Below are 21,840 nucleotides of genomic sequence, written 5' to 3'. Positions count from 1 at the left end.
AAACAAATATGATTTGGCTAAAGACCAACACCAGCCTCAGGCCGTGTGGAGCAAGTCTGATGCCTAAACTGGGCATCCAACAACCACTCTGAGAAACTTCAGCCCTTGCCCATGACTTTCTGGGCTCTCTGACCCTTGAAAATGCTTCTGGCCCTTTCCTATTGGTTCTGTAAATCTTTTTACATTAAAAAGACTAGTTTCTGTCCCTTACCACAGATGTTCTTAAACATCTAATGATGGTAAGAAAGCCATTCCAAACTCCAGATACCCCTCCACCAATGATAGTCCTGGAAAGGTTTAGTGTTTAGCCAGTAAGTTATTATGTGCTTGAATCCAGGAACTAATAAATTAGCTGCAGGCCAGTAATAACCCTGAACAGGTGAGGTTCGATCAGCCACAAGGAAGGCTATTTGGTGGTAGACACTGGTTTGGATTGCCAATCAGCCTTGTCATTCCTTATGCTCTGAGGAGCCTGGCCTTTCACACAGAAGCATCTCTGTGGGCCAGTCCCATAATAGGATTAAGAGAACATGGCCTCCTCGTGGAAGCCTGTCCCTTCTTTTCCTGTCAGCTCAGCTGGTAGATCTTTTTCATCCCACTCTCCAGTTACATAAACAGAGGCATACAACGCCTGCCAGCATCATTAAGTATGGAATAAGGACCATGCGTTGGCCTATGGCCTAGGTTTGCCTCATTCAAGCGTTAAAATTCAATGTTAAAAAAACCAATATGAAAGTATGAGCAATTTCATTTTATTGGAGAGTGAAGGGGGGGGTAAATTTGATGAAAGGAGGTTTGGGTGGAGTTGGGGAAGACGGAAGTCCAGAAAGCATGTCCTCATGTATATATATTTATATACAAATATATGCTTTATTTCATTTCTCTTTTCTCAGGAATGGAGGAGGGGCTCACTGGGTTTGTTGGAGAGAGGCTCAAACGTGGAGTAGTGGTGGTAGTTCATTGGACCACGGTAATGTGAGGGATCATGAATAGGGTAAGTTCTCACCTTCAGGGCCTCTATTAGATGCTGTACACGCTGGGCAAAAGACAGTGTTGTGTGGTGTCTTGTGCGATGTGTACCAAAAGTAAAGGGTACAGGTTGCATTGGGGTTGGGGGTAGAGGTAAGGGTGAGAGTGGTGATTGGACTTGGCCTGGAGATGGACGGTGTAGCAGAGGCCGAAGTGGTCGTGGCCGAGGTGGTCGAGGTGTCATGTGTTGGAAATACCAAGGAGGGTGAAGAGCAGGAGGGTGGAAAGAGACGACCTGTGGCGGCGGAGTAGTAGTAGGCTGGGGAGGGGTGGCTGGTTGAATCAAGTGCAAGGCGGTAGGGCCGATCTTGGAAGCAATCCAATCCAGGTAATCCCAGGTAGCTGTGTAGACTCCAGGACGTTTAGCACGGGCACAGCCTACCCCCCAGCTCGTGATCCCCACGACCACAAAGGGGCTGTCGACGTTGTCTCTGCACATGAGAGGCCCACCACTGTCCCCCTGTCCAGAAGGACAGAGGGGTCACTTTCAGCCTGAGCCACTCTCCCTTCCCAGAAGGGTCATGGGGGCTGTGGGAGAACAATGCTTGTAGCCACATAGTTTCCTGCTGCCTTACATACAACTGGTAAAGTTAGAGCTACCAATATCCACTGGGATGTGAAGGGCAGGGGGACAGTCCTGAGATGCCCTGCAATAAGATGAGCTCACATGTACATGCATGTAGTTTAACTGCATGCAAAAAACACAGTGGCTTTGGGTACTTTGTGTTCTGGGGAAGAAGAAAACTATAAGGACTGGGTTTGAGCAATGGATTCTGTGTGCTAATGTTGGAATCAAATGCTCAAGTGTGATAACTGGTTCTCAGTAAGGACAGATGGTAGACAGCATCCCCATACTAGTTATGATGGTGGATGTTAGGAAAAGGGTACCAGGGGAGGAGTCACTGAAGTGGGCCCTTGGGTAAGGAGAGGATGATGACAGGGGCCTAAACTGAGGTTTTCTCAGGGACTATGATCCTTAGAGGGACCCAGGGGTCTGGGCACCAGAAGGAAGTTACCTGGCAGGTGTCAATCTTGCCTTCAGGATACCCTGCACACACATTAGTTGATGTGACACGCCCATTGTACCACTGGGTTGAGTTACACAGGTCGAGGTCAATGAGATCCACACGTGCCTCCATCAGGACAGGCGATGGCCTGGGGGCTGCAGCCAGGGCACACAGTGGTCAGTGCTCAAGGAGGACATGAAGAAAGCCCCGCCTCCTCCCCACCATGAACCTTCATCCATCCTATTTAATGCTGTGGTTAAACAAAGACCCCTCGGGCTCGCCTCACACTCAAGGGGAGGAAATGCACAGTGAAAGGGCAGGTGGGGGTAGAAGTAAAAGGAGTTTGCCTGGATGAAGAAAGGAAGGATAGATGATGCCTAGATTAATGATGGATGAGGGGCTGTGGAAGTTAGTTGTAGCTCTCACAAACACAACTAGTATATGCCAAGCACTAAGTCCATGGTCCTGTTACTCCCATTTTGGATGAGGGATTGGAGCACCACCCACCTACATCAAGAATTTGGCCAGGATTGCCCCTCTCCACACCCATGACTGAGACACACCTTTCATTCTCCACTGTATGTCTAGAAGTCACCCTCCCTGTTTTTTATCCTCCATTAGGACTCCTCCACCCAGCTTCAGACGGGATCCTCCCATGTGTCTCAGATCTGCTTTGAGGAGATTTTTGAAAGAGGAGAGCTGAGTCAGGGCCTCATTCACTACCACAGACCCTATCAGGGGGTGGTTAGGGAAGACACAGTTATGCTTCAGCTCATACAGCCTGCGTGCATCTGACAGAACCAGCACAGCCATCTTCATCACATGCAGCCAGCAGGGCCCTTAACAGTGGCACCTCTGACAGCCCCCTCCCACAGCAGTGCGGGTGTGTATGTCACGGGCAGCACAGATGTGCAACACCCTGATGCAAGGCACACGCAAAAGACAACCATGTGACTGCAGGTGGTGAGATAGGAAATGTATGGAGGCAGGCAGGAGGCATCTGCTTAATACATATTTCCTAGGATTTGGGGAGGGTGCAGGGGATGTTTTATTTCATTTTCCGTTTTCAACAGAACATCCACCTTTCCTCACATCCAACCACCAGTGAGAGGTTTGTACAAGCACTGTTTCTGAGGTGGGAGTGGCACTATAATAACACCAACCCTAACTGGCCAGCCATTAAGAGAACTTTTTAGGTCTCTGGCCTAGGCCGTTGTCCCGAAAGTCATGGCCCTCACTGTGAGAAACCAGATATTCTGAGACAGAATGTTCTCAATACCAGACAATTTAAATAAGAGGCCTTTAAGCACTCAAAATCCCAGGGAAAGGAACAATAGCTAGGTAGCTCTTCCAGACCCAGAGCGAAGCACATATAAACAGGCCATGGGAGTTTGGGACCTGGGGATTTTTAAGACTGAGGCCTTTATAGGAAATATGTGTTTGCAGGACAAAAATGAGAGATACCCCCGCTAATTTAAGGGGATTCTAGAACCAGAGACCAGCTACCCAAGGACCACAAGAACACAAACTGCATGTATGATCAGAGGGAAGCTAAGACGGGGCTGAATAACATGTGTCCTCATGCTTATGAGCCACAGGCACCAGCAGATGGGATGGGGTACCCACTGGGGAGCTCAGATAGCTACCATCACATGCCAGCAAAGGCCAGCGAAAAATAAAGCAGCTAGGGTTAAGACCCCCTTCCCCGAAGGATAGGACAGACAGTGAACCTCTAAAGCAGTGGTTCTCAGCCTTCCTAATGCTCTAACACAGTTCCTCATGTTGTGGTCACCCTCAACCATAGTTATTTCATTACTACTTCATAACTGTAGTTTTGCTACTATTACAAATCATAATATAAATATTTTGGGAGACAGAAGTTTGTCAGAAGAGTCATGACCTACAGTTTGAGAAACACTGCCTTAAAGAATGAGAACACCTCTAGGAAAAGGGAATAAGATTGAGGGGGGCAGGAATTCCAAATTTAAAAAGGGGGGCTGGGTTGTACACCCCAAATGACTAAATTGCCCCGAACTGGAAAGCTTAAACTCTCCAACAACAATGAAGAAACTGACGGCTCAGCTAATTCAGCCACATTTCCACATCCCTGATGAAATCTGTACAACCAGTTATGGGAAGCTGAAAGCACTGCCCATGACAAGGAACACATGCTCTTTGGCCTTGTCCCACTGACAAAGCCCTGCTGCCTGTTGTTGTGACTTCAGGATGTGACATGTGACTTCTGGTACCACCAGTGGCCCTAGATTTAAGGATGTGGGGAGGTTGTCTGGGACTCAGGCTATAACTCTGGAGTCATTAACAACTCTAAAACATTTTCTGTACCCTTGTCAGCCTGTCTACTACAGAAGACATTCCTCTACTCACCTGGTGTCATGTGGGCCAGGTAACATCGGTGCATGCAAAGGTCCGAGCCAGGGAAAAGGCACACTTTGAATAAAAGATCTGCTGCACAATTCCTAGGGCCTTGAACTAATGACCCAAAGAAAATTATACCCACTACCCACGTCCTTCCCAGTCTACATAGAGAACATCAAGTTACTTGGAAGGAAATGGTGAGTCTTGGTCCTATGACTATCCAAGGAAGAAAAAAAAGTACCTAGGTACCTGCTGCTGAAGGTAAATTAAGGCATCCCTGAGACCACAGAAGTTGGAGATGCTCAACACCAGAGTCCAGCCCTTCCGTGGCAACAGAGCCATATCCAAAGGTCTCTTGCAAATACTGCTTCGGTTTTTAGCTTCCAATGCCCGTAGTCTAGCAGTTGGGCCTCCAGCTGACAGACACACACAGCTTTGCTATGAGTATGTCAAGGCTCTACCTATACCTGCCACTCGGCCTTTCTATAGGTAGGTTATTGCCAGTCATGCCCTCTGACACTCAAGACACCATGATCTTAGACACTGAACTCAGCTTCTCTCACACTGTGTTCTCCAGTTATGAGAGGGCCTATGGTAGGCTCTATTCGTGATTCCATGAGAACCAAAACAGCTAAGCCATGCATCAATGCATGACCCTGACCATGAAAAGACCGCAAGGAGAATGGGCGCCAGTGCCCACCAAGGAGTCCCCACCTATACTCACCCTTCTCTCTTATGTATCCCCACCCAGTCACGTAGCAGGTCTGGGGAATTTTGGGAGGACCAGCTTTAAAATGAGGTAGGCAGCCGGGCCCAATGAAGCTCCCACATGCAACTGGAGGAGTGATCTTCAGGAGAGCAATGTCGTTCCCCTCTGTCACAATGTTGTATTTTTCATGAATGATAATTTTCTGCACATATCTCTCCTGCAGAGGTTCTTTCACTGGCTTGTTTCTTCCATATTCAATTTCCTGTGCTCCAAAAACCAGTCTCCAGTCATAGACCTTTCTGTGGGCACAAAGGTAAGCCAGTCGTTCTCATTTACAGACTGCCTAGACAAAACCCTGTAGTGACAGTGACCCTCAAAGCCCTGCCACAATCTGGTGATCATGTGGCCCCAGAGCTCCAGAAACCCTGGGCATAGCCCCTAGGGAATGTCCCTTTCCAGTAGGAGTATTCCGGAGACCTCCCTCTTTTGAGTCCCACACGTACTTTTTGTTATCGAAGCAGTGTGCAGCTGTAAGCACCCAGTGGGAGTTCAGTAGGCTGCCTCCACAGGCATGGTACCTGCGGCTGTTATGGGACATGAAGATCTGTAGGCTGACCATCCAAGGCCAGGCCCCACGCTGCGCAGTCTGCCCTCCGACAATCCGGATACCTGCTTGTGGGTTCTGCCTGAATCGTAACCCACAGGGGCCACTAAGGAGAGACCAGGACACTGCTCAAACCCAGAAGAGGCATCCAGTCTTTGTACCTCACCTGGGGGGAGGCAGGGACATAGGGTTGGGAAAGATGGGGAGGAACTGTGGGGAAAGAGAGGCAATCAAGGGTGGGTATGCAAGAGGCCACAGTCTCCAGGAAATATCTATACAGGCCCCAGAGATACTGAGGGATCCCTGCACATAGTGGTAGTCAACGATGCTATGGAGGCAGAGGGGTGTAGTGACTTTAAAGAGCCAATCCTGGATGGGAGTCTTAAGCAAGTGTCACATGACTAAGGAGGTCTTAGGGCTATAGCACTAAGTAGCTGCAAGCTAATAGATACAGTGGTTCACAAGCATTGGGGTCACACTAGAAGCAGTGCAATTCCTGAGTGGGAAGTTCTGGAAACTGTGTCACAGTGGAAAGACTCCCAATAGTTCTGGAGCTGTTTGCATTGTGGGTCCATTAGGAGGAAGAGTGTTCAGGTAGATGGCGTATGATACTTTTGAATTCATGCACAAGACAATTTACCTCAATTGTCCATAGGAGGACGGGGACTCCTAAAGTTTAGGACCCAATGCTTGAAAGGCAATTAAGCCAGTCACTGGAGAAGCAGTGGGAACAGAGCTAGGTAGGGGTGAGGGGTCTCTTTCTCTGGGAAACCATGGGCAGCTGGGAGCCTAGTGATTCTGAGATCATGGTTCTGGAAGCAGGGAGGGTCTGAGTTGGTGATGTGGGTCATGGGAACTGTGAGACTATCCAGAGCCTGCTACAGCTAAGCTTACTTCTCATTCTAGCCATGGACAAAGGGAGTCTAGGTAGGACTTGTTGCTCACAAAATGCCCTTACCCCCACCAAGGTGCCCCTGACACTTACTCACACGTGGTGTTATCTTTGGCAACCACAGACACTACCAAGACCAGCACGACGACAGTTAGGAGCATCTCTACCATACTCCTGCCCTAACCTGGCCTGCAAGCTGTGACCTCACAAAGCTCCACGGCCTTCTGGCCAATCAGCAAGATGATCTCCCACCCCCACCTCAGCAGTTAGGCCAGGCAGGCCTCCTTGATTAACTGATTCATGCTGAAGTGACATCCCAACTTCCTGTGTAAACTCTCCTACCTCAGGATGCTGAGGGACTCATGTGAAACCCATTTGCTCTGTCCTAAGACCTTTGTTCATCCTTGGTGAGTCTCCTGAAGTCTCACTTTATGAATGTTGGGGATATGCTCTCTGGGGGCGGAGCCACTAATGACTCATGGACTGCACAGCAGCTTGGCCCTCCTGTAATGAGGTAATACAGTATGTGCAGGTCTAAGGGAAGTCAGGTTCCACTGACTGACAGATCTGCGGTACATGGTGAGGGGAGAAGTGTATGTCATCAGAACACTTTGTAATCGCCATTTTGAATTTCCTTGACGTATGACTTCAAAGCCCACCTTCCTGTCCACTGCTGAGTATCACAATGTTTCCTGAAGGTCTCCAGTCTCTTCTTTTGAACTAATTGCAGCCACATGTGACTTTCACCTAAACATGAGCAGCAGGAATTTTCAAGACCACTGTCTGCGTATCAAGTGTCTTTTTTTATATAGTCAGAAGATCTTATGACATGAACATCACATACTTTGATGTTCCACCTTCCCTGCAATGTCAGAAGACTTCATCTCCTCTGAGTGTAAGTTTCCACCAGCCTGCCAAAGGATAGAATGGTGACAGCCCCTTTAAGGGCTGTCACAAGATGCCCCCTCCTACCCACCAAGCCATTTTATCCCCCCCCCCCATGTTGAGTTCTTGGAGTATGGGATGATCTTGATTTCTCCAGGTATTTTCTCTAACTAAATGTCATACTTCCTTATATAACTTTTAGGAGGTCACATCTCCCTCCCTAGGCTGTATGTCATATGTCATAAGATGACCCCTCCTCAACCTGAACGTAAAGAAGTCAACTTCAGGGTTCTCAGGAACATTTGACCATCACTGGGAGCTTTTATCTGGATCACAAAGATACGTTTCTTCTCTGTATCAGGTTGTCTGTCCTGGATCAGAGTGTAAGGTCCCTCTTTCTCAACCTTTGTTAGATAGTAAGTCTCACCATCCCCATAGGAAAGTTAAATTGTCGTTTCTCACCAACCTGAGAGTTAACAGGTTTCAGCTTAACCACTGAGTATTAGAAGGCTTCCATTACTGTAAATTGGTGCCAGGTTTTACCTGATGAGCAGCCCCCAAGGCTTGGGAAGTGGTCAAGAACTGGAGAGCAGCAAGATGGATCAGCATAAAGGTACCTACCACCAAGCCTGATGATCCAAGTTCAATCCCAGAACCCACATGAAGGTAGGAGAGAATGGACTCCCACAAGTTTTCTGCTGACTTTCATAGGCACAACATGCACACAAGCTAACACACATACACACAAAATAAAGATGCAATAATATGATTTAAAAACAAGAAATGGCACCAGATGGTGATGGTGGTGCATGCCTTTAATCCCAGCACTCGGGAGGCAGAGGCAGGGGGATCTCTGTGAGTTCAAGGCCAGCCTGGTTTACAGTGAGTTCCAGAACAGCCAGGGCTGCACAGAGAAACCCTGTTTCAAAAAACAAAACAAAAAAAAAAAAAAAAAGAATGAACTTATTAGTACAGCAGATAACAAATCAGTATAATAATAATAAAACTTTTACAGATAAAAGTTTACTCAGGCACTTTAAAAGAATTTTAATAGGTATAAAGTTGTGAATATAACAAACATTTAGAAACTGCTTTTGCTTTGGGGCCCACAAGGTAACTAAAAGCAGAATGGAAGCCTAGCATCTCTGTCTTCATTTTCTATGTCTGTTTACTTTGGGTCAGATACCTGCCTAACTCTGCCCATAGGGATATCAATTGGTGTCTAAAAACCAGTGATATGTACCTACCTCATCTCAGCCTTCAAGGCTGAAGGCACAAATATTCACTGAGCCCTGTGTGTGTGTGTGTGTGTGTGTGTGTGTGTGTGTGTGTGTGTGTGTGTGTGTGTGTGTGTGTGTTGTGTATTGCTATGTATAAGAAATTGAATGCCCCCAGTACATGTATGACTATCAGAGGATACTCTTGGGCATCAGCCCTTGCCTTACCTTGTCTAAGAGTCCTTTTGTTGTTTGCCACTATGGATATTAGGAAACCAGCTGGCCAACAACCTTCTAGGAACCTGTCCCTGCCTCCTACTTCTCATTATAGAAGCACTGAGATTACAAGCACCTGCTCTTGTACCAGCTTTGCATGGCCTCTGGAGGTTGGAACTCAGGTCTTCCTGCTTTCGTGACATACTTTTTCCACTGACCCATCTTCCCAGCCTCTTACTGTCAGTTTTATATTGTCTTGCTCCAGACCCCCAAAAAGGGCCCCTGAAGGTCCCCAGTCATTATTTTAAGCCTACAGCCACCCTGGGTGCTCCATACAGCAAAGCCCTGCACACACCACTCATCAAAGAAAAAACGTATCTGTGATGGTAAGGCCATGCCCTAAAGTGGGAATAATCACCATGCTATGAGAATCTTTATCTTTACTTTGCTTCCATCAATATTAAGTACTTCTTTTGCCTCCTCGGAATTAAATTTGAGACAGTGATCCATCCAGTGGATAACCCAGACTTGAGCTGGCCTGCTTAATATACATGCTTCTTGCCTACTGCCCCACATAAACAAGTTCATGTCAGAGCCCCAGACTTGGTTCCCCTTCCCAATATGCCACTTGGTTAAATTTGCTTTCTCTACTTTTCACTACAGCTCATCTGTTCTGCTGGCATATGGGGGACAAGTGGCCCAATTGCCTGATGGGGCCCCCAGAGATGGGGCCTCTGCCCTGTATTTAAACCCATAATTACTTAAAAGGGAGTTTTTATTTTAAATGTTTATATATGCAATTTTGTGGCATCACGGCCTTATAACTACTTAGCATGTAAGGTGAATGTGTTGAACATAACTTTAAAATTGAAGATAGTTACCTAGTTTAAAATATTTAAGAAGTTAGCTGGACGGAGGTGGTGCACATCTTTAATCCCAGCAGTAGGGAAGCAGAGGCAGGTGGATCTCTGTGAGTTGGAAGCCAGCCTGATCTACAAAGCAAGTTCCAGGACAGCCAAGGCTACACAGAGAGACCCTGTCTCAAAAAACCAAATATATGTGTGTATACACACACACAGGGGGCGGGAGAGAGAGAGACAGGAGACGAGAAGCATGGAAGGGCTGACTCTGGAGATCTAGTGTCTACATCCTAGGTGATTACAAGAACTGCAGAATGAGCCTGCTCCAATTCTAGAATGGGCTATAAGCCTGGTACCTGCCCTGGCGTTACAGTGACTAGTGAGGTACATTGCCCAACCAAGTTTAAATTTGTCATTAAGTTTCAAGGAAGCACAGGCATTTCAAAGTAAGTATGACTTTAGGCCACCAGATCTTCATCTGCTCCCTGAAGCTACCTGGGACTCTTTCTTTCCCTGGGTAAGGAGGCCTAGGGGGCTCCCCTGTCATCTGGGATTACTTTTATTCCCCAATTTCCTAACCAGCTCCTTCCTAGCCCTACCCTTGACCCAGACATGACTTTTAGAATCTGCCATCCCTGTTCATGTTGCCTGAGCCACTAACCCGCTTGCCTCTCTGGAGCTCCTCCCTTTAGGCATGTTCCATCTCTTGATCACTTCTCTGTCTCTCTCTCCAACTTCTTTCTGAGTGGGATCTGTCTGCCTGCCCTCCTGGCTGTGCTCCTGGCTAGACACCTGTCCCACTGCCACAAAGTGTGGGCTCACTGCCATGTGACTGGCTAGTGACAGCTAGCTGCTCACATTGCCTGTAACCGTGTCCTTGAAGGTCAAGTCCGTGTTTAGTGCATGGCTCAGAGTAACAGGAAAAGGGCAACGTCACAGCCTTGAGAAGCCAGCTCGGGCCTTTGAGGGAGTAGAGATAGGGAGTAGAGATAACCCAAGGTGAGAAGCAACAATTTCCTCTAATTTGAGACAATACCAAGAGCTGTGAGGATCCAACATGAACTCTGGAAAAAGCCAAACAAGGAGAGCTCCTGGGAAGCGGGGAGTAGCACACACCCAGGAAGAGTGGTGAAGGGTGGCCAACCTAGGCAGGAAGTGAAGGTGAGTAGACAGTGAGCCCTGAAGTGCCTCCACAGTAGTCAAGGACTAGAGCAAAGCCAGGAGCAGCAGGCCAGCCCCAGACAGGCGAGGGAAAGTATAGGAAAGGCTAGAAGGGCACTTGCCATCTGCGCTGGGGGGGGGGGGGGAGCGCACAGACAGAAGTAGGAATGGAGCCTACTGCATCATCAACCCAGGGGGAGTGAGACTAAACACAGCAGTCACGGATGAGCACAGTGGAGAGGGTGTGGGATTGGATATTTAAAGTAGATTTTATAAGCAACTAGACACTGAAAGATGGTTTCCAATCTTAGGTTTAAAAGTGGGGTGGGGTGTACTTTCAGTGGCAAAGTACTGGCCTGGGTCCCGTTTCCAGCACCAGAGGGTAAAGAAGTGACACAGGGATCTCAGAGGACCATCAGTCTAGGGGTTGTCACCCAGAGCTGGAGAGATGGCTCTGCCGGTGAGAGCACTGTGTGCCCTCGAGGAGCACTGGAATTTGGTTCTCAGCACCCACACCGGAGGGAGCTCACAACTGTCCCAAGTGCCAGCTAGCTTCCAAGGGCATTCTCACACAAGTGGCATACATTTACGCAGACGTAGACAGGCATAAAAATAAATATTTTTAAAGTGAGGTGTTAAAACAATCTGCACAAAGCCTCAGCCAGGGTCTAGCAGTCCAGAGGAGGCTGGTCTAACAGGAAGACCTACAAAGGATTGCGCCACATAATACTGCTGAGTCGACAGTACACTGGGTCAAGGCTGTAGGCTTGTGTGACTTGTCCACTCCCTAACCCTAAGCAAGCAACCGAGACATGGTTTCATTTCTTATAAATTTATTACATAATATTATAATAATTATTATTAATAATAATAATATAAGAAACATAGATCTCTGTGGGGTGTATCACAACGTCAGGGTCAGGAGGCCTCAGGACTGGAGCAGGGGGTGAAAGCCCCCAGATGGAACTCCATACAAAAGGGGGGTTGAAGCAGAACTGACCCTGTAAGTTAAAAACCCAAACTGAACAGAACCAAAAACCCACAGGCAAATGTGAGACTGTGTATGTGGCAGTCTGTTACAGTGACTGCTGCTGTGTGTGTGACCTGGTCTGTTGGCGAAAGGATTAGTGGGTGTGACTCTGTCTAGGGAATGGGGCCGGTGGGCCAGCACAGACCGGCGTGCCAAGCCCCTGGGCCATGAAAACATCTGTTTTCTGTCTTTTTTTTATTTTTTATTAAAAAAAGCTAGAAATAGAAACAGAAACTTGTGAGTGACGTGGATGGAGCTTAGTCCAGACTCCAAACCCTATGTTTAAAAATGCCCCAGGGCCCCCCACCCCACAGGTCATTGCTGAGTGTGAGGAGTCACAGTAAGGGGGCCAGGGTACCCTCAGGAGCCTTTGCCTCTCTCCAAGGGCTGTTGTGGCCTGATATTAGTGGTCCCCACAATCTCTCTAGAAGCCCAAAGAGGGTACGGCCTGCAGGGGGCCCTTGAGGCCTCCTGAAGCTGACAGGATTCACCAAGAAACCCTGCTTAAGCTGAGTGAGGCTCGGGCAGAACCGGCTGAGGAAACAGCACAACCCGACCGGACTGACCGAGAGCAGCTTTCTTTGGAGAAGACAGGGCACTTTCACAGGCACACACCCATGCATGCACCCTGTGCGAGCTTCTGCAACCTCCCACCCATCCAGAACAGCCCCTGGGGACCACTCCACAATCAGGCACCCATGCACTCAGCCACACCCAGTTTTCACAAGCACACAGGCGTGCACACACATGTGGCACACACACAGAGCAGGAATGGGGAGTCTTTGGGGTGCGAGGCAGGGAGGCTTCTCTGCTGTAGTTGCCCAAGAAGTGGAAAGGTTAGACCCCTCCTTTGGGAGAGACCCTGTGAAGATGATGGCTGGGGTTTGGGTTACCGGGGCCCAGCCCCAGGGCAATAATCTCCCAGGCCACCTGGCCCTGCTAGTGCCCAGCAGGCAATGCCTGCCACCCGTCCCCCTGAGCAGCACCTAAAGGGTGGGTGGGGCATACTATAGCTCAGCGAGGGAAGGGAGCTGAGCCGGGGTCCCCAGGGTGGGCTGCCAGGACCCTGGCTAACCCCAGGCCAGCTGGAGTGTCCCCTGCCCTGTATGGGGTGGCAGTGAGGGGCCGGAGATGGAAGACTGGGCAGCTGTGGCGGGACCAGCGAGAGGACTAGAGGGGAGGAGGGTGGGAACTGTTACGGACAGAGATATTTGTTCCTTTTCTCGTTCCAAATATAGAGTGGATTAAAATATGTAAAACAAGGGGCTCCTTGCCCCCATCGAGAACCCCAATGTCTCCCCCCTCCCCCCCGAGTCACCAAGGTGTGTCCTGACCTCGCATGCTGGACTAAGTTCCCCCTCTGGGAGAATGGCCACCAGGAGCTGTGAAGGAGGTGGTCAGGCCAGAGCACCCTGCCCTAACCCCCTTCCACCCAGTCCCCCTGGTCCGCGCCCTTACTGTGTGCTGGGTGGGGTTCAGCGGCAGGGGAGGGCACTAAGCAATGTACAGGGCAAGTCTCCAAGCAACAGCAAACGGGACGATTCATGCAACATTCCTGGCCCGGGGCGCCGTGGTAGGGGGCGAGCCGAGCCTGCGGCCTGGAATAGGGGTGGGGGCCCTGCCGGCAGGGCGCAGCAGGAACGGGAGAGGGAGTGGGGCGTCAGCTGCCATCCAGCTGCCTGAGTGCACGCTCGATGTTCATGCGGTGACCAACGCGTGTGACGCCCAGCTCCACGAAGTCGTCCTTGGTGAGCGCAGGCAGGTGTGCGCCTTCGATCTCATGGTCCTCGAAGCGGTCTCGGTGCTCGCCTAAGTGGATGCTCTCCAACCAGTCGCCCACATCGAACTTGCTCCAGAGCTGCAGGGGCTTCTGCTGGAATGGCCTACGCGGGCCGGCACTGGGGCCAGAGCCGGGAGAAGGTGAGGGCAGCGGAGATGGCGAGGGGGAGCGGCTGCGCGCACTCACACTTCGCACCACGAAGCGCACTTCCTTGGGTTCGTGCGGGATGGAGAGGCTGGACGACTTGAGGATGGTGGGAGGCGTGAGGCCGAAGGGCCGCCCCGCGCCTCCCACGCCCGCCCCCAGCCCCTCCACCCGCTCCAGCGATGCGGGCTTCACTGGGCTTGGGGCTCGTCTCGCCACGGGGTACCGGCCGCTGGGCCGCACCGAGTAGGAGGCCCCTCCGCCCGGGCCCCCGGGGCTGCGCTGCGCTGAAATGGTGCTCAGCTCACCGAGGCTGCTGAAGAGCCTGCGGAGGGAGAGTGGGTGAGGGCCAGGTGAGGGGTGGAAAGTAAAGGGGTGGACAGAGGGGAGCAGAGCCAGGAGGACCAGGGCTGGAGGAATATCCTGTGGTCACTCTTTTTTAGAAATCCAAAGATAAAAACCAAAAACATCCTGGCCTGTGCCTTGATCTGGGGAATTCTTAGACTGACCAGAATCTAAGGAGTAAGACTAGTCACCCACACAGCACTCCATGGAGGCCCCAAGGGAAGTTCACCAAAGGAAAGTTTCTCATGGACAAGAGCAGCCTGCCCTTCCCTGCCAGCCTCTAACAGTCTCTAGGCATGGGTTCCATCCACAGATGCTCTGGACTGTAAGATTAGAACAACATCTTGACCACTCCCCTCATAAAGGTCTGTTCTCAAGCATAAACAGACCCAGAAAACCTAGGCCAGTTTGTTTCAGGGATAGCCGAGTCATGGTAAAGGCTGGCAGTGGCACAAGACAAAACAGGTCCATGAACACTGGAGACAAACACCAGATAAGGCTCACACCCACAAGAGGTTGAGGCAACAGCACACCATAAACAGAAAGGCAATCTCCCTGCACAGAAGAGCACACCACAGCAGCAATGGTGACTACATGTGCCGCCAACATGCAGCAGTAATGACAGGAATGCGGTAGCACATAGGCAGACACACAAGGCAAATGGGACCTCAATTCCCATCCTCACCTGGCAGTATCGTGGACATCCAGCCCTGCCTCAGCTTGCCTGGCTGGAGGGGATGCCAGCCTGAGGTGGCCAGTCTAAAGGAAGCCTACTCCCATAGCCTTCCCATCTCTACCCCTTACTATGGCCAAGGACAGTCTCAGTAGCTGTCAGTAGCACCAAAGCCCCACACAGCCATGCAGAGCAACCAGGGGCGGCCAGGCACAGCATGTGGTCTGTGAGAGGCATGGGATGGGCATGCTCACTTACACAGCCGGCACTCGGGACCACCGCGCAGCTAGACAGAGCAGCCACATGCAGATAGATGGGCAGAAAAGAGCAATGAGAGAGAGTGTTAGCAGGCCCACAATGCCTTCAGTCACAACCACACAATGGGCAGCCAGGTTCAGGGACCCCTGTGGGACACTCTATGGAGGTTGGAACTCAGAAGGTAAGGCACATCTATGTAGAGGTACTGGGGAATAGAAAGTGCCTAGGAGAGCTAGGCTAGGTGGAGTCTGATCTGCCTGCCCTGGAGTGGCTCTTGGGCTCTCTCCACTGTGCCATGTGTTGCTAAGTGTTGCTTAGCAGTGCCTAGCAGTCTGATAGCCTCTCTGCTGTCTGACTAACCTCTCCAGCTGCCATCTCATCCCCTACCCCCACATTGCCTTCTTTCTTAAACTGGCCTTAAGTTCCTACCCACTTGGCACAGAATCAGCAATGCCTAGTCCACACCAGCCAGAGTCCCCTCCACACTTCTCTCTCCTTGTTATATTTCAGCTATGCAATATTCCCCTAAAAGGCTTTTGTTTTGAGAGTACAGTGGTGGGTCCAATCATTGAGAGGTAACTGGATCACCAGGGCTCTAGCCTACTCAATGAATCAATACACTAATGGGTAATGGGTACTGGCTATGGTGGATGCACCTTTAATACCAGCACTCAGGAGGCACAGGCAGGCGGATCTCTGTGAGTTTGAGACCAGCCTGGTCTTCAGAGTGAGCTCCAGACCAGCCAAGGCTACATGTTGAAACTCTGCCCTCCACCCCCCAGAAAAATCAATGATAATGATCACAACAACACTGATAAATTCATAATTTGATGGTCTTATTCCTTTGACGTCTTTTCCCTTCTTCCTGGCTGCCATGAAATGATTTCACTACATCCACACCACTGCCCCATTATAATGCTCTCCACAACAATGGGGTCAAAAAACCATGGACTGAAATCTCAGAAAGTATAAACCAAAGTTGTTCCTGTGAGGTAAAATCTGTCACAGAGAAGAGAAAGCTAACTAACACGTTCCCTTAAAGCAACTTTCAACTTCTACCTCACACTGACAAGCCCTTCCCTGGAGACCTCATTGCCATCCCTTTTATTGGCTCTCCCCTCAACCTGTCCCTATTGTTTCCTCCCAACTGCTCAGACCCAGGGCAGGGTTCCCTGAAGAAGCCAGACAGTGCCTGCAACACAAAGATTCCAAGAACTCTGAAGTGTGTTCAAGGAACAGGCAAAGCCCCCAGAAGAAACTTTCACTCCTATGGAACCTAGCCTCATGGAGCCATCTTGGCTTTTGGGGGGAAGTGGGGTAGCAACAGAGGTAAGATGGCGAGCTCAGACTGTGGTCACACATGGAATAAAACAAAGTTAGGTATGTCCCCTTGTCTGTCTGTCCCCCTGAATTCATGCTGACTCTAGCCCAGGCATCTGTGTCACAGCATAGACATCTACACAAGATCTACCCCAAGGGTTAGGTTTCAGCGTCACACTGCTAAACTGGAGGCTACAAAACAGCTGTCAGGCAGTACAGGGGGAGCTTCAAGCAGAGATCAGAGGAGAGTCTGGGTCCAAAAGTCTAAGCTAAGCCAAGTAGCTATACCTGTCTGGATAGCATCAAAGACTTCCTTCCTGGCTGGGGTGACCGGAGGTCTGGGCTGAGGGCAAACTGGCTTCAGAGGCACCCAGGGTCTGGAAACAAGAGTCTGTAGCCAGTGGCCTGGGAGTAGAGAGAGGGACCGACATATATCTCAACAACCTCCACCAGTGTTGGAGATGCTGGGAGGCCTAGAAGAAAAGCCCAAGGAGGGTGTGTACAGGAAGGGATAGCCAAAGTATCAGTGTCTGTCCCCTGCCCACCTCTTGGGGAAGAGCATTACCCACGTTGTCCCCAGGGTAGAAACCCCAATAGTGTGCAAATCTGATTTCAACACGTTTACACACATCTCTGCATACTTATCTCTGCCTATTGCCACTAATAGCTAACCAACCCACCACCTAATGATCAGGCTGCATCCACCACAAGGTCACCTCACAGCATCTGCTACCCTCCAAAGTGCTCCAGGCTGGCATACCCTCTAAGACCTTGCTCCCAGGAACTCCCAGCCAGTAAGATCTGACCTTTGCTCCTGACCATCATCAAGGCTGTAGGCAAGGGCCCCCTGGCTGACCTGTTCATCTGTTTCCTTGGAGGAACCCTTTCCTTGGCATCTCCCTTCCTGGATTTCCTAGCTCACACTCTTTCATAATCTGTACTTTCTGAGGCCATATCATCTACCCCCATTCTATGCTATGACTAATAAACCCAAGGAATGCCATATGTGAGAACCCGTCGTTTTCTTCTGAGCTCCAAGTTTCCACTGGGATCTCCAAACACCTCTTAACACACAGGATGCCCAACCCTGCCTCAGTGAACAGCTCCTCTACCTTTTTATCTTGGGCGAATGTCACCAATTCCTCACATTAACCCAGGTCTGCCTCATCACTGGAGTCCAGGCCCCTCATAGTTTCAGGTCCTTTACCTTCCACCCTCCTTTCCTTTCACCTTCCTCTTCCTCCTCCCCCTCTCCCTTTCTCTCTGCTAGGGATAGAACACAGGCCTCATGCATCTGAGACACGCCCTCTACCACCAAGCTACATCCCAGCCCTTCACTTCCTCCTTCAAAGCTTTCCCTGGTCCCTGGAACCTGGCACACACTCGGGAATATTATACACACTGACAAAAAGATGTCACCCTACAAAAACACCACAGCATCCTTCTCCTGAGACTGCCTTACCTCTGTCAGTTTACTGGTACCAACAGGCAAGAAATGGTTCATACCCAGTCCTGGCCTGTACCTCAGGCCTCCTGCCTTTGCACTCATGTGGGTCAGGTCTAGGCCCATGGACTTTGGAGGCCTCATTACAGGACAACTCTTAATAGCAACACAGACCAAGCAGGACTCCAAAGATTCTCCGGGAGTCTTCTCTGATGCCTTGGCCTCACTTCTCAACACCTGGCCAGTCCAACATTGATATACCCAGGGACCTTATGTCTTATGATCTCTTTCTGTTCCCTAGCCGAGTTTGGGACTTTTGAGGATGCATCTGCATGTGACCTCATGCATTTGATCTGAAGGACACAATGCATCCTGTCCCCAGTTTCCAACTGAACTCAAAAACCTTCATGTATGGTTGCCCCAGCACACAGGCTTTGTCCATATCTTTAACACAAAGGCAGGACCTATATCAAACAGACAGGGCAGGGCTTTGTAGAGCAACCTAATTAGAAAATGGGTCTTCTTTGAGATCTCATTAGTGACCTCAACAGGTCTAAAGAACAGGGCATACTCTGACCACCCACACACAAGCATGTGGGGGGAAAGAAAGCACTCAGAAGTACAGCAAATTACTCAAAAGCTATTTCACCATGACTTTTTTTTTTAAACAGATGTGAAAATTGAGGCAGCTGTCATGACAGCACACACCTGTGATTCCAGCACTTGGGAGTTCAAAAGTAGGAGGATCTTAGGCTTAAAGCCAAGTTGAGCTACACAACGAGTTCAACACCAGCCTAAACTATATAGAAAGCCTATTTCAGATTGGTGAGATGGCTCAGTAGGTGAAGGCACTTGCAGCCAAGCCTGATGACCTAAGTTCAGTACCCACAAAGTGCAAAGAAAATATAGATTCCCCTAAAGCTGTCCTCTGACTTTCACATGTACACCATAAAATGTGTACACATGTACACACACACATAAACATTAAAAAAAAAGAAAGGTCCCATATCTCAATAAAAACAAAGCAGGTGATGTAGCTCAGTGGTTGACCACGTGCCTCATATGCACAAGGCCCTGTGTTCATTCCCCAGCACCAATGCCTCCCACAGAAAGCCAAGGCAAAATGGCATTGCTGTAGGTTTCAAGCCACACATAAAATTCAAGTCCAAACACGAGACTCAGAAGAGAAGTGGAATTTGGAGACAGGTGTGGGTCTCAAGACAGACAGGGGTAGCTCCACAGTAAGTTGTGAAGTCCAAAGTTGGGTTTTCAGCGATGAACAAATAACATGCAATCCAAGTCAGGCCCTCTCAGACATAAGGAACTGTCAGGTGGGGGCCAGACCTGCAACCTGAAGTGAAGTACAGGTGGGAACATAGACCTGTACTTCAGCAGTAGCACCAAGAACAACACACCTTCTAGCTTCAACCCAGATGCCAACAACGGCCCCAGAGTAAATGCGCTGATCTACAGGTTACTGAGCTTTTGTCCCAAGATACACAGGGACATTTAACTCATCTTCAAAAAGCTCAGGATGTTGAGCACCCATAGCTAGACTACATCACTGCCTGGACTAAGTCATCTGTAAAGAAAGTAGACAAAGGGCCATTTCCTTCTGGATGGAATCCATGAAAAGAAGAGACAGATGAGCCTGGTAGGTAAAACTCGGGAACCACACACAGACCAAAGATGCGGCTCAAGGGTGCAACCTCTTCTGGGTCAGATCCTGAGAAGGACACAGTCAATCTAGACATCAAAATGTCACATACTTTAGACACTTCTCTAAGAGAAAGGCCCATTAGTGATTTTATCCCAAAGACAGACATAAACACTAGATTCCAGCCCCCACTGGCTTACAAGGCCAGTGCTGAGGTAGAGCCCCAATAGACATCAAAGCCAGAGTGTCCACAAAGACCAGACAAAAGACCAGGTCTGAAATAAGCTAGATGTTCACAAAGCCACAGGTGCGCCATGCCCGCAGCCAGAAAGGAAAGCACTGTGGTAGGCAGGAGGACACACTCCGGGTGGCCGTTGTTTCACCCAGGTATGGTGAAGTGATAGCTCATACTGAGGAGACACAAGTAGGATAACTGAAGCCAGCTCAGACTGCATAGCAAGACCCTGTCTCCAAAAACAAACCCAAAAATAAGGGGCCCAAAAGATAGGAAAAAGTGAGTGGGAACAGAATGAAACACAGGGTAAAAGCAGTTCAGTGGCACCAAGCAGACTGAACACTCAGTATAATTTATTACTTATAGATCTAAAAAAATGTCATGAGTAACCGCTATACAGCACAAGTCTACCTCTGCTATGTGAAATTACGGTGTAGAAACCTAAGAGATCTTTGCCCATCTGTCATCCCATGAATCTGCCTTAGGGCACCCTTTTGGATTTCAAGTGACAATACAGCACTTGCATTAAAACTCCCTTCTTTTATTGGCTTAATACATGTTTACTGAGGCCCTGCAACAGGCTAAACAGTATGCTATATATAACCGTAATCAAGAAAAGAGACAGAAAGAAGCAGAAGGAAGGGCTGGTGGTGGGCAGAAAGACAAAGAAGGAAGAAAAGGGTCCAGTTGAGGTTGTATCAGGGTACCTCCTATCTTTGAGGGTCCAGTTCTGAAGATAAACCTGGGACCCCAGCCACTCATCCTGACTGGTCCATATCCACCATGCTCACTCCAAGGGTGCCTTCACCACTGAACTACTGAGAAGGGCTTTCAAATTGGGCTAAGAATTAGAAGAGGCCAAAAAGGGAGAAGGCCTAAGAATGAGCCACTAGAATGCCATGAATGTCCCTGAACCTCTCAGCAGAGGCAATGTGAACATGTCTCAAGCTCCCATTAATCTTGTGGATCCTAAACTGAAAGAATGTAAAAGCAGGCCCCTTGAATAAGACCTGCAGTTCTTAAGCTGTGCCCTCATCACCACTCTGTGAACCCCTGTCTTCCACAGCTGCCAGTGAAGGGCATCTAAGAAAAAAAGAGTGAGGAATCAGGAAGTGGCCTCACACCCAAACTCAGCATATGGGAACCTTGGAGCACAGGCAGAAGCAGCTTGAGAAACATATACAAGAGGCTGGCAGCTGGCACAAGAACCCATGCAGTCCACAAGGGAGCCCCAGGAAGATTCCCCAGAAAGGACTTGAAGGGGGTCAACCCAGGGCTCAGGCAGCTTCTGCCTACAAAATTATAGCAACAACCTTAGCAGCACCCAGACCCCACATCAGCAACCTCCCCCTACCCTCACCATCACTGGGGGGGAGAGGCAGACATGACAAGAAAGGAAAAAAGGCTAGAGAGAAGATGGTGTGATTTGCAACTCTTCGTGATGGAGTGTTATAAATCACGTCCAGGAGTCTATATTTAAGGGTCCTGGGAGGTGCCACAAGACAAATGTTTCTAGGGCACAACATAAATTTGTATGAAGTCCTTAAAGAAAAGGAACCAATCAATGTACTCTGGGCCGAAAAGGAAGCAAGACAGAAGGCTGCTCCAGGAGAGGTGACACCAGCCATATGGGGCAGCCATACTATCAGAAAGAGAAACAAAATGGAGCCATGGGGCAGTAGACACAGAGCCAAATAGCTGCTGAGAAAGAACAGCAGCTCCAGAGTACAACATGAAAAGATCCTTACTAGCAGAGGCATCTTGGGTTAGAAGCCAGATTGTAAACCTGCAAACCTGCAGCAGGGCCTCCAACGGGTCCTGGGAGGCCTCCTGACATACCTAAGTCTCATAGGCACCCAGTCCCACTGCCTGTGCCAAAATGGGCACAGAGAGCAGCTGCACTAAGACGCCTTTTACCTCAGACAGCAAAGCAAGACCAGACAAAGATAGAGGGTGGATAAGAGAACCCGTGTCACAGACAGATGAGAGATGGGACTG

General features: G+C 49.4%; 2 protein-coding genes across 7 annotated transcripts in view; both read right to left on the bottom strand.

Annotated features, from left to right (window-relative positions):
* Positions 1–736: 736 nt before the first annotated feature.
* Positions 737–6,851, bottom strand: Acr (acrosin). Of its 3 annotated transcripts, none has more exons than XM_051189664.1 (5): positions 6,711–6,851; positions 5,625–5,831; positions 5,137–5,420; positions 2,046–2,191; positions 737–1,489 (listed from the first exon to the last, which is right to left on the bottom strand). In XM_051189664.1, exons 1-5 carry the CDS (start codon positions 6,785–6,787, stop codon positions 890–892), a joined length of 1,314 nt encoding a protein of 437 aa, XP_051045621.1. In that variant the 5' UTR covers positions 6,788–6,851; the 3' UTR covers positions 737–889. The 3 variants fall into 3 exon arrangements, with proteins under 3 accessions (XP_051045621.1, XP_051045622.1, XP_051045623.1); XM_051189665.1 differs by having other exon boundaries at positions 6,715–6,813; XM_051189666.1 differs by having other exon boundaries at positions 5,625–5,891; positions 6,711–6,806.
* A 4,921-nt stretch (positions 6,852–11,772) lies between these two features.
* Shank3 (SH3 and multiple ankyrin repeat domains 3) overlaps positions 11,773–21,840 on the bottom strand; it is a 58,932-nt gene continuing 48,864 nt past the window's right edge. For 2 of the 4 annotated variants that reach the window (XM_051189659.1, XM_051189663.1), the window contains one exon: positions 11,773–14,235. In XM_051189659.1, the coding sequence (XP_051045616.1) occupies positions 13,647–14,235 (589 nt within the window). In that variant the 3' untranslated portion in view covers positions 11,773–13,646. Of the gene's footprint in view, positions 14,236–15,186; positions 15,215–16,794; positions 16,912–21,840 lie in introns of all 4 variants that reach the window. The other 2 variants (XM_051189662.1, XM_051189660.1) reach the window with 2 other exon arrangements.

This window comes from Phodopus roborovskii, unplaced genomic scaffold, assembly GCF_943737965.1.
Source record: "Phodopus roborovskii unplaced genomic scaffold, PHOROB, whole genome shotgun sequence".
Lineage (NCBI taxonomy): Eukaryota > Metazoa > Chordata > Mammalia > Rodentia > Cricetidae > Phodopus > Phodopus roborovskii.
Note: the sequence above shows the minus strand (reverse complement) of the source record. Positions and strands in the feature narration are given on the sequence as shown.